Consider the following 16,872-nt stretch of genomic DNA (forward strand, 5'->3'; position numbering starts at 1 on the left):
GGATCCTGCTGGTTGAGATTGGACTATATAAAAAATCTAGAAAAAAAAGAGAAAGAAAATATTGCCCATGGTTCTGTTATCTAGGGGAAATGTGCCTTAATATTTCCGCTATTTTCTCTTAAGTGTTTGACACATTTGGGGATACCTAATTAAGATCACACAAATCAAACTTTCGATCTTGACTTGTGTCCATATTAATGCGATTTACGTTTGGTAAAAGAAAAAGTACACATCACAGAGAAGATACCAAAATGTTTGGCAGTGGGGTATGTGTTAGGGGGTAACGAGTGGCTTTAATTTTCCTTCTTTGCACTTTACTGTTCCTGTGTTTTCTATAGTGGAAATACAGTTGACGCTTGAACTACGCAGATCTACTTAACAACATGTATTTTTTTCCAATAAATACACAGTTGACCATGCATATCCCCTGGTTTTGCATCTTCAAATTCAACCAGCCGTGTGGGCCGAAAACAGGTCGGGATCCGTGGGCGCAGGGGGCTGGCTGTATGCGTTGCTCTGCGGCACTGTGTTTGAGGGCTGAGCGCCTGCGGGTTCCAGAGTCCTCAGAGCTCAGGAACCGGTCCCAGGTGGATGTTGAGGGATGGTTGTAATTAAGTCTGGGGGGCGTCAAAAGTTACTTGTGGATTTTCTACTTTACAGCAGGTTGGCAGCCTTTTATCCCTGCGTTGTCAAGGGTCAGCTGGACACTGTTTCTATGATAAAAAATGAACCTTGCAATTTGTGAAGCATTAGATGGAATGGAAAGTGCTTTATTGTTTCATACAGTCTTGTTTTTGGCAAGCTACATAAGAATAAGACTCTTGTCTTTATTACATTGTCAAGTTTAAATATCATTGGAGTATTAAAATATTGGGGTTTAAATCTTCTTTCCCTTTTGTGAATCATTAATCTGATACTGGACAGGTTTTTGTATTATGTAAAATTAGTCCATCTAAATGTCCATCTAAACAGAGTTGACTATATTGTGCAAACTAATTGGATGGATTAGGGAATTTTAAGTAATTGCTTAAAAATGTGAACTTCAAGAATTGTAGACTAGATTCAGTTATAGCAGGCCCTGCCCCCCACATAAGTTTGGCATACGTGCAGTGAAGAACAGACACCTCCATACCAGAGATGGAGGGGTCAGGTAGTACGGGGGTACCGGCATGTGTGTGGATTGATAGCTGTGCTGTGCGCGAGGCTGGTGTTGCGGGTGATTTACACACACAACTGTTTAGTCACCACAGCAGCTTTGTCAGGGATTGTCACACCCAGTTTAAGGTTGACACAAAGGGCTCGTTTAAAAAGTCAAGCAGAATTGTCTGAGGTCAAATTGTTAATATTGGGTTGGCCAAAAAATCCATATGGTTTTTTCCATAAAATAAAAAGACCTGTTTTTCATTTTCACCAGTAACTTCATTGATTTGTGTATATTGAGGATGTCGGCTCTCCTGTGTGGCCTGACATTTGTCATTGTCAATTAATGTCTCGATCGCTTTCGACTTCAGCTGGTAGCCCGACCAGGGGCCATCGTCCTGCAGGGAATCTGCAGCACGAGACCACACACCACTTCCGACACATTCAACCAGTCACGGCACCTTCCTCACTCACTGCACAGATCCTTGTTTGCATTTCAGTTGGGTTTTTACCTTGCTTGAAATTATAAAGCATAATGTGCCCAAAATGCTGTGCATTTTCTTCCATCTTCAATATTAAAATGGCTGCACAAAATTCATCAATTTTGATAAATTTGTTATGCTCACTGATATGACAGCTGTCACAATACAGTCTAACAGAATTGTTTTTGAATGAACTTAAAAGACAGCTAAGCGCTAACAGAGCCATCTTAGGGGAAAAGAAACAGGTGAACTTCCTGGCCAACCCGGTAGGATATGGAGGAACCGGAGTTCCATTGGGCTTGGGCCTGTCCCAGCACAGAGACTTCCCTTCTGTCGCACACGCCGCTGTTCCCACAGCTGGAGGTCGCCCCGACTCGCTGCGGTCCTGGAGACCAGGAAACCGGGTTTCATGTGCAGCTGCTGGGGTAAAAATCAGTTACCTTCACAGTTGGTTCTGACACTTAATAATCTGTGAAAGGTGTCTTCACTTTCAGTGTGGTTCCCATCTCTAGGAATATTTTTCTTGGTGGTAGTTGGCCTTGGGCCTTTTTTCCCTGAAGCCTTATGAAGTCTTGAGATTGGTCCATTTAGTCATTTCCTTGGGGATAGAAAAAGTTGAGTTGAACAAAATTTTAATGATTGATTTATTGCTGTTGTTTATATTTCTGGATTTCTAGAATTCAGACCAAGAAGGGGGTGGAAAGAAAAAGAAGAAAAAGAAGGACAAGAAACACAAAAAGGATAAGAAGCACAAAAAACACAAAAAACACAAGAAAGAAAAGGCTGTGGCTGCAGCGGCCGCAGCCGCCGGAGCCCCCACAGCCACTGCTGCCCCCGCCACCACGTCAGCACAGGAGGAGCCAGAGGCGGAGCCAGAGCCCAGGAAGGTGCGGAGGGCACTGTCCCGGGGCTTACACAGACAGCTACATTTTATTTTTATTTACTTTTTTAATAATTGGCTACTTGGCTGTTAACTCTTTTGATCTGTTTCTCAATCACGTGCCAAGGACAGGAGTTTGCCGAGACAAATGATAAGAATATGAATGGCTGCCGAAAAGGTTTAATGTGTATTTTTAAAATAACCTCTCTGAGATATAATTAACACACCACATAATTTACCCATTTACAATATACGATTTGATGGGTTTTAGCATATTCATGAAATTGTGGGGCTGTCACCACAGTTTGGTTTTGCTCTGTACTTAGCATCTCCTAACGGTGTCTGAAGACCTAACGCTCTGACCTTTCTGGGTTTTTCCAGGAGACCGAGAGTGAAGCCGAGGATAACCTGGACGACTTAGAAAAGCACCTGCGTGAAAAGGCCCTGAGATCAATGAGGAAGGCTCAAGTGTCCCCACAGTCTTAGGTGGAAATGTTTGTTACGATGTAAATTTTATTTGGTTTGTACTCAATCCAATTTCAAAAATGCTAAAATGTGTTTGAGCTTTAGACTATAACATTTGTTGTAATAATTGCTAGGTTGAAGTTCACCATGTAAAAAAAGGGCATGGATTTACATTGCAAAAGGTGTCCACAGTGTATTAGTGACATTCTTTCATTGACGGCTGATATAAATTCATTTAGAGTGAAATATTTTAAGCCAAAATAAGTCCCTTTTTAAAAAAGGGGCTTTAAATATTGTTGGCATTTTTATGGTTTGTTTAAATGCCCCTGGCTATTCCCAGAGGTTTTCTTTTTTCCTTTTTTTTTCTCTTTTCTTCTCATTTGAGTCTTAGCACCCATTTAAGTTATGATGCTTCCAACCTTGTATGGTTTTGCAGTTGCCCAGAAATAAGACCACTGATGAACTGCCACAAAGGTGTAAACTAACGTTGAATGCCACGGTCTTTCCTGTTGCCTGTGGAGTCTCTGCTGAGAGGAGGCGGGGTTCCAGCTCCGGGGTGGGGAGGCGTGCGGAGGCGCGCTGCCGGCCGGGGCGGGGCGCTGCGGGTGCGCGCTGGCGTGTAGAGGGTGATCTGGAACACTGGAATTTCATTCTGCTCTGTTGTGTTTTTTTGTAAAGGCAATTAACTAGTCCGAGGAAGGATCCTTCAGTTACATAACCTTTGTTTTAAGAAATGGTTCCATTCATAATATTGTCTTATTCTTCCAATTGGTATATACAATTTCCAGAGCTCTTGTATTTGGAAGGCTGGAAGGGCCCAGACTTTTGAAATGGTGTCTTGTTTTCACTGTTTTTGTTTTTTTTGTTGATGTTTTTTTTTTTTTTTTAAACTAAAGCTATGTAAAGCTTGTGGATTAAACAGAATAAATTTCTAAATTTAAAAATGTTGGCCACTCACTTTTACTTACTCATCTCAGCGCTGCAGGAAACCTGCCTCTCTCAGAAATCTGACGGCACCCCTCGGCACCTTGGGCAGGGTGGGGGTTGGGCATGGGAAATAAGAAGGTGGTGAAATTGTCTTACCATCTTTATCTTAATAATTCATGTGGTGAGTGCCATGAGTGGGGAGAGCACGGGAAGAGCACGGTGCGGCTGGAGTGTGCGTCACGGGCAGGTCGAGCCGTCCGGGCCTGGGCGAGGTGGCGGTGCTCCAGACAGCCGGCAGCGTCCGCACGCCCGGGTGCGGGAGGGCCCGGCACGTTCCAGGAGGTGGGTGAAGGCTCGTGGAGGACTGGAGTGAGGTGGGGAGGGTGGGTTCATGTGCGGCCACCCACACTCGAGTCTTTTTTGCATGTAAGGTGAGCAGAGCAAAATAACTGAAAACGTGGAGTCGACAGCCTTGAAGGAGGTAAAGTAGCAACATTCACGTGAAGGAAGTACAGAAGGTGGGGACCATGAGGAGCAGGTTGGCACGTGGGCAGCTCGTTTGATTTTAATTTCTGGTATTGGAAGCGAAAAGGACAAAGAGAGGGCCTACGTGTCTAAGTTTCAGGAAAACTTAGACTCTTGGTGGCTGTTTCCTTCAAGAGGCAAAAGCTGAATGAGGGTGCTTCTGCAGGGCCTGGACTGAGGTGTTCTAGGGGGACTCCATGACTGGTGGTAGGATCTTACACGTGTGTGGGGCTGTTTTCAAGGGTCTGTGCATGGCTCCTGACTTGACGGTTTGTGGTATTGGAACAGCACAGAACGTGCATTTACCGAGACGGCTGTTGCTCACTGTCCCGACGAGAGCAGGTCGGCGCATCTCCGAGTTCAGCCAACATTTATTCCTGTAGCACGTTTACTCATCCTTTCAGTGTGACCTGGTGGGGTTTTTCCTGGTCCCTGCTGGCTTTCCCTACATGTAGTCTCTAATCCATGAGTTTATAAATGTCATCTTTTTTTGATGTGTCAGATGTCTTTCCAGTTTAACACCCCTGACCTAGACCCCATGTAGCCAGCTCAATAACTCAGTAACTCCATCTGGATGTCTAAAGGGCATCCTGAATGGAGCATGTCCAAAATATATATATATATATATATATATATATATATATATATATTTAAGATTTATTTTGTAGAGAGAGTGGAGGGGAGAAGGAGGTAGAGAAACATGGATGGGTTGCCTCTCGCAAGTTCCCAACCGGGGATCCAGCCCACAACCCAGGCATGTGCCCTCGCTGGGAGTCGAACCAGCAATCTTTTGGTTCACAGGCCGGTGCTCAATCTGCTGAGCCACACCAGCCATGCTGGGCAGAATTTTCCCAATACCGTATTCTGATCTTACCCCATCTCATTCCAGTACCTATCACCCTCAAAGTCAAGTCAGTGCTGCCCATGGTGGTGTCACCCTCCCTCCAACAAGCACACAAGCCATTCACTCCCAACAGCCTGTCAGATTCTCATATTGCTCAAAACCCTCGGACAGTTGCAGAGTGAAATCTAAATTTCTTCCAGTGGCCCGCCAGACCCAGTGGCACTGGTCTGAATCCATATTGGCAGGAACTCCCCAGTCTGCTCTGACCACACCCACCCCCTTGCTCTGCCTTTAACCCACCAAAATCAACCTCTCTTCCAGGCTTCGTTTCTGCGGTTCCCTCAGCCTGGAAGGCATCGCCTCCCACTCCTCCAGCTGGTTTTCTTGTCTTTCCTCAGACAGCCTTCCTTACCTCCTTTATTTTCATGTATAGCAATTATTATCACTACGTGAAATGTAGTTTTGGTCCCCAGGAACTTGCTCTTGCTCTCGACCGTGTGCCCAGCGCTGGTACAGAGCAGAAGTACGTATTTGGTGAATATTTGATGAGTGGGTGAACGAGGAAGTTGAATCGACCATCGTTACCTCTGCATCTGCCAGGTGCCAGCAGGGTTTGAGGCAAAGAAAACGACAAGACGGTAGCCCGTCCTCAAGGAGTATCTGCCCGCCAGGGCTCTCGTAAACATGCAGAAGACAATTCGGAGTGGGCGAAGCGTAGTTCATAGAGTCAGGTGGCCCAGGGTTTGTACCGTGGATGTGCTGCGTCGCCTCGGTCAAGTCACGGGACCTCTAAACTGCTGCCAGCTCCCCTGGGGGAAACAGTGGTGGACTCGGCCCCAGAGTTTTGAAGATGTGTGAGTGAATACATATAAAGCACTGAAAGCATAAAGGTTCTCGTGTTGTTAGCTAACAAGGCATGCATTCATTCTGCTCACTATGGCAAATTTTAGTTCAGACGTCTAACATGGATTGTAATTGACCTTAACCCTATTCAGTGCAGTTTTCTCTTTTTTAGATAGAACTTATCACCATAAAGCTCACTGTTTTAGAGCATGCAACTCAGTATATTCACAACATGCAGCCGCCATAGCTGCAGACATCGTCACCGTCCCGGTGTTCACGGTTCAGCCGCGGGACCACGTTTCTGTTTATCGCTGAGCAATGCTCGCTGGCGCAGACACACTGCCTTCCGTTCACCCCTCCTTCCGTTCACCCCTCCATCCGCGGAGCGTTTGGGCAGCCCCCACTTCCGGGTGTTAGGAATAAAGCAGCCAGGACATCTGCGTACAAGTTGGTGTGGACGTGTGTTCTCAGGTCAATATACCTGGAATGGAATTGGTGGGTCATACGATAACTCTTTAACTTTTCAAAAACTGCTACATCGTTTTCCAAAGAGCAGCTGCACCATCTTACCATTCCCACCCGCAGTGTACGAGGGTTCTGATTGCTCCACATCTTTACCTTACACTTCTTTTTATTATTTTATTTTTTTATTTAATGATTTTAGAGAGAGAAAGACATCAATTTGTTTTTCCACTTATTTATGCACTCAATTGTTGATTCTTTTATGTGCCTTGACCGGGGATTGAACCCCCACAACCTTGGGTATCAAGATGCTGCTCTAACCAACTGTGCTACCTGGGCAGGGCCTCACCTACACTTCTTGTCATTTTGTTTATAACCATCCTGATGGGTGTGACAGCATCTCATTGTGGCTTGATTTGCATTTCCCTGATGGCTAATGATGGACATCTTTTCATGTGCCAATACACCGCAATGCCATTTTAAGCTTATTTGTATCTAGTTGAGAAGATTTCTACACCTGTGACTGTAGGTTTAGATCCAGGGCTATCGGGATCTCTGTAGAGCAGAGGGGATAATGCATTCTCGAAGTGCTTTGTAGGCTCTCATAGCTATTCTGGACATTGGGGCTGGAGGAAGCAATGGCCACACAAAAATTCGTTCCCAATTTATAAAGATCAGGGAACTCGGGGAGAGTGTGACTCGAGGTAACGTAGATGCAGGTCTAGTTAATATTGTCTCTCCTACCTTCTGGCAACCCAACAGTTTTTCTCAGTGTCTCTGTCTAGTATCATAACAATAACAACCAAGGGTGGTCAAGTCAACCAACCTGAGTGTTGTCGTGGTGAAAGGAAACAGACCACGTGAGGTTGGCCAGGTGCCTCTGAAGCAGCAGTAGGAGTAGCTTTTAGTGGATGTTGCTAACAGGGAAGGAGAAACCCCATCTAGGACCAAGATGGTCTTGGTAAACCCCAGAGCCCGACATCTGTTCTCTCAAACACCTCTCTAGGGCCCAACCAGGCAGGGACCCTTCTGGCATTTTAAGCGTGGAGGTTTCTGCCCACGCAGAGCCAAGGGGCCCACCTATTCAGTCGGGCCTGGCTGAGCACCTGCCAGGTGCTCCAGGCTGGGTCAGGGGTCACATCCCGCCATCTCCCAGTTCCTTTTTCTCCTGCTGTTTCCTGCCTGGAATATCCTCTCTTGTCTCCTAATGTCCAAATTCTTTTTGGACTTTAAGTGTATTTAAGATGATGTTTTCTAATTATAACAAAAAATACATGCTCACTTTTAGATAATTCAGAAAACAAAAATATAGTAAAAAAACTATCGTTGACAGTCCCACCACCCAAACCAAGGACGCCCGTCTCAGGCTAAGTATTCTGCCTCATGACAGCTAACCCACTCTGAGCTCCCTTCTAATGTAGGGCAAGCCAGACTTTTTTCCTGTGTATTCATAAGTACATATGTAGCTACAAATATCAGTGTAATTACCATGCATACATAATGTGTGATTTGTTTTCACTGGGCAAATCTGAAACTAAAGTTGCAGAATACATTTTAAATGTTTTCTATAACTAGGAAATTTGGAAGTTAAATGACCCCATGCCAACATCAAACACAGCTACAGTAGTCCCTTTTGTATATTTCTATCCTTTTTTTAGTTTTTTATCCTTTTGTATATTTCTTATCTAGCCATTTAAAAAATGTAGTTGCCTCTCTTTATTTAAACTTGCCTCTGTCGGTAAGATGGTGATAATGGTGCCAGCTCGTAGGGTTTGGGGGAGGATGAAATGAGGTGACGCTGGGTCACAAGCCCCTGGGGAGCTTTTCAGCCGTTATCTGAACCAGCCCCACATGCAGAGGGCAGGGAGTTACTGAGGGAAAAGGCAGACCGCCCCAGACTGGTAGGTGGCACTTTTAATAAGCAAGGGAACTTAAGAGGCTAATCTTGAGCAACCTGAAGATGAGCAGTTTTCTGCATGTGCCTGCTAATATCTTAAAAGTTCTATACAGGGCCCTGACTGGTGTGGCTGAGTGGATTGAGCATCGGACTGCGAAGCAGAGGGTCGCTGGTTCGATTCCCAGTCAGGGCACATGCCTGGGTTGCAGCCCAGGTCCCCCAACCCTCAGTAGGGGGTGCACAAGAGGCAACCACACATTGATGTTTCTCTCCCTCTCTTTCTCCCTCCCTTCCCCACTCTGTCTAAAAATAAATAAATAAAATCTTTTTTAAAAAAAGTTCTATACAGGGAATTAACTGGGTTCAGTCACCTACCAATTCAGGGGACCTGAATTGGAGTCAGTCATGTACCCTTCCTTCGAGATGGTATCAACACATTTCCATCTCGAGGCTGTATCCTGGGAGCAGCTTCTGGGGGCAGGGAAGGCAAGTGGAACGCACCTTCCAAAGCGCAGGGGAAGGGAGTGGGCAGCCTCTTACCTGCCTGGGTCCAGCTCAAAGGTCACACCAGTGTTACATCTTCCTGTTGACCTTCTCCAACAGATGAACAAATGCAGTCCCCACCCCAGTGGAGCTCACGGCATACGGCAGGAGAGGAGGGTGGGGGAGCAGAGGGGCACTCGGGCAGTGGTCGGACCAGGTAACGGGACATCGGGGAGGAGAGCCGTGCCCTATAGCAATGGACAAGGACGGTGCTCTGCGGACAGCCTCTCAGCCGGCCACGGGCATACTGCGGGATGGGGCAGGCGACGGCACCTTCCTCGGCCTCAGTTTCCTCTTCTGTAAACTGGGTATGGATTCAATAAGGTAATGCACGGAGGGGGCTCAGCTCGCACCTGGCGCATCACCAGGGCTCCATCAATGGCAGTCATGACTCTGTCGCCGGATCTTCGGTGCTGGCAATTGGAGGACGCACGGCCATCCCTTAAACAGTGCATCCTGTTCACTGTAAAGACACATGACGTCAGGGAGGTTTAATATCAGAAGTCTTACATTATACTTTATAGCGCAGTGATTTCCAACCGGGCGGGGTGCTGCCAGAATTTTTAAAACATGTAATACCCGCCCAGTTATGGGCATTGACCTCTTTTCCCCTTAGATTATCAAATTTAAAAAATGACACCAGCCAACACAACAATAGTGGTCCAGCGTGAATGAATCAAAATTATATGTATATGTAAAATTTTATATCTCTCTATATAGTCAAACTGACAAAAAGTTTTTCTGCTGTGTCGCAAAATTTTAGTAATTTATGTGTGCCATGAGATGAAAAAGGTTGAAAATCACTGTTATAATGTATATCTCTCACGTCATCCGTAGTGTTATACCATGTACAGGAGGGTCGCGTCCGCCGAGGAACTGGTTCCGCCCCAGCCCAGGGGCGCACTCTGCTGTCTGCTTCTGCTCCGTTTTCTCTCTCCCGGTTCAGCAGTATTCCCCCATTCTTCCGCTAGGTGGCGCCATGGCCCTGGCTGCCTGCAGCTCCCCCATTTTCTTCCTTTTTCCCTGGGCCTCCATCCCCGTTTTGTTTGTTTCTGTTTTTATTTGGAGGGGGCGTGTTTTTTCCTGGCAACGAGAGGCCCCAGGCTCAGACGTTCTCTGGAGAATTCCGGAGCCTGAGGAACAGACACAAGGCCCCTGCCGTCCACTGGCCCCAATCCACCCCCAGCTGGAATTCCTTCACAAGCAGCCCCCAGCTCTCTCTAGTTCTCACTTGCACACCTTCAGGAACAGGAAACTCACTGGTTTACGAGGGTCCTGCTCTGGAAGGAACCCATGTAGTGGTCATGCCCCGGGCTCTGAAGATGAACCCAGCTGGGCGCTAATGTCTCTGCTTTGCTCCTTGCTCATCTCCTTGGTTTATGTGTGAATGCCCAGGGCTGGCACGGAGGAGGCACCCACGTGGTGAGAGTGAATACCCAAACTCAGCTGTTCTGCGCATCAGTTTCCTCACCTGAGAAATGGGGTCAGTAATAGGGTTTACCTCATGAGGCTGTTGGAGGATTAAACGGGACAGGACCTGTAAATCCAATAAATACTCCGTTCACTTTCCCTCCTACCTTCGGATAGCTCTGTTCTTACTATCTGAAAGTTCTTCTCTGGGAGAAATTGCATTCTGGTCCTACAACTTCCGCAAACGCACCTTGGTCCCGTTCTGTCCCTTGAAGCCGTACAGAACATTTTCCGAGTGATTCCGCCTCCGCTCAGCCCGGCACCCACATCTGCCCGGGTGCCGAGCCCTGGGCTCACCCAGACAAATGTGCGGCCATGGTGTCTTCCTTCCGGCGCCTGCCTGCCTGCCGCTCTCGCCAGGGGAGGAGGTGACTGGGCAGCAGTGGGACCTCAGTGAAGATCTGGAATGAGCATTTCTGCCTTCCACCTGCAGTCCTGGGCGCTCTGACGCCATTTCATAGGGGAAGGAACCAAGGCACAGAAAGTTCACGCTCACTGGTGAGCCATGGAGGCGGGACTTGGATCCCGCCTGACTCCCCACCCCACACCTTAACCTCTAAGCCATGTCATCACTGCACTCTGGAGGGTGCTCTGGGCCCAGGGGAAGTTTCCACCACCACCACCACCAGCTTGACGCTGTGGCTATTATGTAGCTTCCCAGCAGCTCTGCCCCCTGGGAGCCATGTCTGGTTCTGCTGGAAGCCCGTGCCATTCGGGTAGGGCGGTGGTGGGCTCCGATGGCTTAGGCCGCCTCCCCAGTCACAAAGCCCCACACCTCCTCAGTCAGAGACGGCGATTTAGGACAAGTCAGCAGACTTTCGGGGAGAGAAGCTGCTGCTCGCTCCTGCGGAAGAGCTCGGGGAGACATCCTGTCTCCACGGACAACGTGGAGGGCGTGTGAGGGCTGGAAGCACAGCAGCTCTTTTTGCCAAAAGACGGTTCCCCAGTCTGTGGCCCCATCAGTTACCTCTTTGTGTAACTAATCACCCCAAACGTAAAAGCTTAAACCCACGCACTGTCATTACCTCACAGTGTGGAGAGTTGGGAATCGGGAGGCCTGGAAAGGTGGTTCGGGCTCAGGGTCTCTCGTGGGTGGACAGGAAGAGAGTTAGGGCTGCAGCCGTCTGCAGGCTGGAGGGGCCGCTCCCAAGGTGGCTCAGTCCCATGGTGGCTGGCAGGTGGCCTCCGTTCCCCAGCCGGGGGCCTCTCCGTGGCCGATGGCCTCTACCAGAGTGAGTGACAAGAGAGGAAAGGAGATGAGGAGCCAACAGTGTCGTGTGTGACCCAGTCTCTGAAGTTGCACACTGTCAAGTTGCGCACTGTCGTTTCCACATGTCTCTGTTCTCTAGAAGCAAGAGAAAGATCTGGAAGGGCTCTGAAGCCAGACACTAAGTCCAGCCCACCTCAAGGGCAGGGTAATTAGGCTTCCTTTGAAGGGAACGGCAGAGAATGTGTGGGCTGCTTTAAACCAGCACTGCTGCTACCGCCTGAGCTGCTGGGCCGGCAGCTCCCAACGCTTACTTCGATGCGGGAGTTAGGTAGTCCCCCTTATCGCTTCCACCAGTGTAAGCTGGGTTTTCTGATCCATGCAAATCACAGACCCCAGGGCCTCTCGGGAACCACTTTCATCTTCCTCATCCCCTTCTCCAGACTGTGTCCCTTTTACGTGTACGGTGAGAGCTGGGCCCAGGCTCTGCTGGAGGAAGAACGGCCTTTCACAGCCTCGGGGCCTTTATCCCACAGCAAAGTCTATGTCCCAGTCCCACGGCCGCCGGTGAAGAGAGCCACGGGAAAGCCACGCTGTCCTGTTGACTCGTGACCGGTCATACTCCTCCATCCACTGGCTTCTCCTGCTGAGACACAGTTTTTTCATCCTGGACTTTCCCCTAAACATGGGCCATCCCAGGTCTCCCTGAGTCAGTCCCCTCTCGGGGGAGGAGGACAGAAGAGTCACACGGCCAAGTAGGAAGAGTTTCGGGTCAGCCTCCACCCTGCCTCGCTGTGTGACCTTGAGCAAGTCCCTGCCCCTCTCTGAGCCTCAGTGTCCTCCCTTATGAACCTAGAAGGTTGGAGTACAAGCCTGAGGATGCTTTAGGATGTTCTTAGTTACCGACGTTGTCCAGAGGGACACGGAAGGTCAGGAGCAGCCTCACCTCAGACAACCGGGGCCTCGTGTGGCCATGCGTCCCCGAGCGGCGCTAAGTCCATACACGTCCTGCCCTTTGCTGTCTGTCGTCTCACTTGATTCTCGCAGCAGCCAGTGAGGAGACAGCACAGGGCAGAGCCGCAGGACCGACACGGCCTCCCCCGGGGCCTGCGGCAGAGCAGCCGCTGTCATTGTGGCGTGTGTTCTGCTCACTGTGTGCCGAGCGCGCTACGTGTGGTCACCTCGTGCCCCCTCACAGCAACCCTCACGGGCGGTGACTGCAACTGCAACTGCCCTGTTACAGGGAAGGACACTGAAACCCAGAGGGGTGAAGTCACTAGTCCGAGGAAAATGCAGCAGCGGAAGTACTCAGCAGGCCCTGGCTGGTGTGGCTCTGTGGCTTCAACGCCAACCTGCAAACCAAAAGGTTGCCAGTTCGAGTCCCAGTTGGGGCACATGCCTGGCTTGTGGGCCAGGTGTTTCTCTCTTTCTTGTTCTCCCTCCCTTCCCATCTCTCTAAAAATAAATAAATAAAATATTTTTTAAAAGAAGGAAGGAAGGAAGGAAGAAAAGAAAGGAAGAAAGAAAGAAAGAAAGAAAGAAAGAAAGAAAGAAAGAAAGAAAGAAAGGAAAAGAAAGAGAGAGGGAGGAGCTGCGATTCAAACCCAGCCTCACTGTCTCCAAGGCCGTCCCTGGTTTCCGTCGCACGACACCCCCTTGCTCCAACAGAAGCCCCACGGTGGGGAAAGGGTGGGACAAGGCTAGGAGGCTAGAGACTTGGGTTCCTGAACAAACTCTGAAACTGCATGTGACGGAGGTAAATCCCACACCTCTCTGAGCCCCAGTCTCCTTTCCAGTGAAACGGAGGATGACTCTCACCTGGTTGTGAGGACGGTGGGGGGAGCACTGTTCACGAGGGCACGCGTGTGAGCGCTCCCTGTGCGCCGCCCGGGGCTGTCCGGGTGTGAGAAATCACCGTTGTCCCCACCCCAGCGCAGGGACTGGGCAGGAAGTGGGCAGGCTGACCAAGGTGGGCCAAGTGTCCCCGAGTGGCTGTTTCCACCCTTGGCGTACACGAAGTCCCCAGGAAAGGAGGGGAGAGGTCAAGAGGAAAGGACAAGGCCTTGGGTCCTTATCTAGAACATTCCTTCGACTCCAAGGCCCTCCGGGGGGAAAAGAAACGTCTGTACTGTCACCACTGAGTTCCAGGCGTTCCGGAGGGCTCAGCGGAGAGGAAATCTGTCATCACCTGACCAGGCATCCGCCAGAGAGGTCAGGACGGGTCAGCTGTCCTCCCCTTCCAGCCTCCGTCCTTGCCCTGCCCTGATCTCGTGGCTCAGGACCCAGCCCGAGGCTCGGCCCCACGGCCTGTCCTCCCAACAGGAACGCCAGACGCCCAACCCGCCGGAGCGACGGCTGGGGAGGGCGGCTAGGATGCGGGGTTGGGGTGACTGGGCTCTGATCCTGCTTTAGTCCCGTCCCTCCTCTGGGTCCCAGTGTCTTCTCTGTGAACGAAGGGACATTTGCCAGAGGGAGCTGGCATTCTGCTTAAGTCTCGTCCTGGGTTCAGACAATAGCCACCTGCCACGCCTGTCACCGGGTGCTGCCCCCTCTTCCTTCTCCCACCCCTGCTGGAGGAGCAGCACCCTCCCCTCACGCTGCCCCCTTGGTGGGTAGCAGACCGGACTCCAGCCCTGGGACTTTGCCCCCACGCCCTCTTCCAAAGTCTGTGTCTCTGATTCTTCCTGAATTCTAGGTCTTTCTTGCTCCCAGCTGGACGGAGAGCTCCCTGGAGGACAAGGGGCCGGGGCCTGCTCAGGCCCGTGCGCCCCTCAGGGTCTTGTCCGAGGAAAAGGCTGCACAGACCGCACGCTCAGACCCGGTTACCGACTGTGCGCTGGGCCGGCCTCCAGGCCCTCCGGGAACGCCCCCTTGACCCCGAGGGCCCCGGGGGACAGAGCTCTGGCCCCGCAGAAAGGAAACCTCATTCCCGTACCGGCCTCCCCTCCGCTCAGTCTGTGTGACGCTAGGCAAAGCCCTTGCCTTTTCTCAGAAGCGTCTGTGGTTTCTCAAAGTGCACTCACGGGGGCCGAGTGTGCAGTGGCTGCTCCCCAGGGTCCTCCCCAGAGAGGCCGGGCCGGGACCCCACGCTGCACCGCCCTGCGCGCTCCCTCTGCACTTGGGACTTCCACACCCTGGGCTCTCACTGAGATTTCTGTCTGTTTTGGTTTTACGGTTTAACTGAGGGAACTCCGATGTACAGAAAAACTGGCATTTTTAAAGTATACAGTTTGGTAAGTTTTGACATATATACACACACATATATCTATAAACTCAAGAAGAAATCCACATGATCAGCCATTCACACCATTGAGACAGTGAACACATCCATCGCCCTCAAAAGCTTCCTCACAGCCCTTTTCCATCCGGCCCACCACCTCTGAGCCACGGATCTGTGGCCACAGAGCCAAAGTCTGTGTCTCTGATTCTTCCTGAATTCTAGGTCTTTCTTGCTCCCAGCTGGACGGAGAGCTCCCTGGAGGACAAGGGGCTGGGGCCTGCTCACGCCCGTGCGCCCCTCAGGGTCTTGTCCGAGGAAAAGGCTGCACAGACCGCAGCCTTTGGTCACGCACGTTTGCGTTTGCCAGACTTCTGTGTAAATGCAATCCTACAGCACGTGCTCATTCGTTGTCCAGCTGCTTCACTCAGCACAATTACTCTGATGTTCATCTATGTTGGCTCTCGTATCGGCGGTTCACCCCTTGCTAATGCTGTGTGGCATTAGCACCCCTACTCGTCCACTGGTCTGCTGACAGTGCTTAGGTTGCTCCTGGTTTTCAGCTATTACAAAGGAAGCCGCTCTGAATTTCCCTTTACAGAAGGTGTTATCTGAAGAAGTTGCATTCCAAAAACAAACAAACAAACAAACAAAAAGAAAAAAAATGGACCAGATGATCCCTGAAGTGACAGGTTTTTGAGAGGCTGGAACTGGGAGCTGAGGACAAAGGGAACGTCCATTTTCGAGCCCCCGCTGGTGCCGAGCCCCTGACCGCACTCGCTCGTTCAATCACAGCGTGTCTGCGGAGCAGCTGCCGCTGCCGCTGTTACTCCCAGATCACAGACCAACAGCTGAGACGAGAGACATCGCTGTCGTTGTCTGCGACGGACACTCATCAAGCGGCAGAGCGTGACTCAGCCCCGAGGTCTGGCTGCCCCTGCGCCCAGGGCCGCAGCCGCCACAGCCTGTGCAGAGAAGCAGCTCTGGTCCCGTGACTCACGCGTGGCTGGGTTTCTCCTTGCACGGCTCTCATCATGCCGGCCCCCGGGGGACACCCAGGCAAGCCCCGGAGCATGGTGAGTGCAGGGGCCCAGCAGTGGCAGAAGGTGAGTCAGCCACGTGACCAGGAGGCACCTGGTCCTGGGCAGGGCAGAGGAAGCCCGGGGAGCCTCATGTGATACAGAGGCCCCCGGACTTCTCACAAGTGTCCTCTCTTGTAACGTCCACAGTGACTGTGAGGTGGGAACTACCTCCATTCTGCAGATGAGGAAACTGAGGCTCAGGAGGGTCTGTCGGCTTCCAGGAGCAGAAAAGCCAACCCAAAGCGGCTGAAACGGGTAAAGACATTCATTTGATGAAACAAAAGACAAAAACAAGTTCTGTTTGGCAAGTTCTAATTTCTTAATCTAGGAACTCCACAGGCCTTCGGGGACCCCGGCTCTTCCCCTCTTTGGGGCTCTCCTCTTTGGGGTGCCCTTCTCTGTGCCTCGGTCCACCTCTCCCTCCCAGCCCTACAATGGCTGCAGCAGTTCCAGGGGCCAACCATGGCACCCAGAGGCGAACAGGGAACCCTTTCCTCCCTTGTCACCACTTTTAAGAGGGAGGAGACCCTCCCAGGAGCTCCCAGTAGAATTCCCCTCACTTCTCATTGGCCAGAATCGCCTAACCCACTCACTCCCTGGGTCAGTGAGCCGCCGCGTGGCTGAGACCCAGCAGGAGCCCATTCCTGGGGCAGGGCTCTGCTGCAGGCCCGGGTGTGGGGTGGGGTGGGGGGCAGCAAACAACATCGGGGGTTTGCTCCTGAGGAAGAAGGGGTCTGTCTCGGAGGAGAAGAGACTTGCTCAAGGTCATCCGGCTCGTCAGAGGTGGAGCCGAGCCCTGAGGCACGTGGAGGTGTGTTGCCTTGCCCGTTCAGCTCCCCCCTTTATTTTCCTCACTCCACGGAGCAGTGAATCGAGGCTCCGACTGTG

At 50.8% G+C, this 16,872-nt stretch overlaps 1 protein-coding gene across 15 annotated transcripts in view; it reads left to right on the forward strand.

Moving 5' to 3' along the window:
• Positions 1-3,911, forward strand: part of SRRM1 (serine and arginine repetitive matrix 1) — a 32,144-nt gene extending 28,233 nt beyond the window's left edge. For all 15 annotated transcript variants that reach the window (XM_045858682.1, XM_045858687.1, XM_045858685.1 and 12 more), the window contains 2 exons: positions 2,300-2,509; positions 2,884-3,911. In XM_045858682.1, coding sequence (XP_045714638.1) covers positions 2,300-2,509; positions 2,884-2,988 — 315 coding nt within the window. In that variant the 3' untranslated portion in view covers positions 2,989-3,911. The remainder of the gene's footprint in view (positions 1-2,299; positions 2,510-2,883) is intronic.
• The last annotated feature ends 12,961 nt before the right edge of the window (positions 3,912-16,872 follow it).

Source organism: Phyllostomus hastatus, unplaced genomic scaffold, assembly GCF_019186645.2.
Source record: "Phyllostomus hastatus isolate PE091 unplaced genomic scaffold, TTU_PhHast_1.1 phas_scaffold_182, whole genome shotgun sequence".
Taxonomy (NCBI): Eukaryota; Metazoa; Chordata; class Mammalia; order Chiroptera; family Phyllostomidae; genus Phyllostomus; species Phyllostomus hastatus.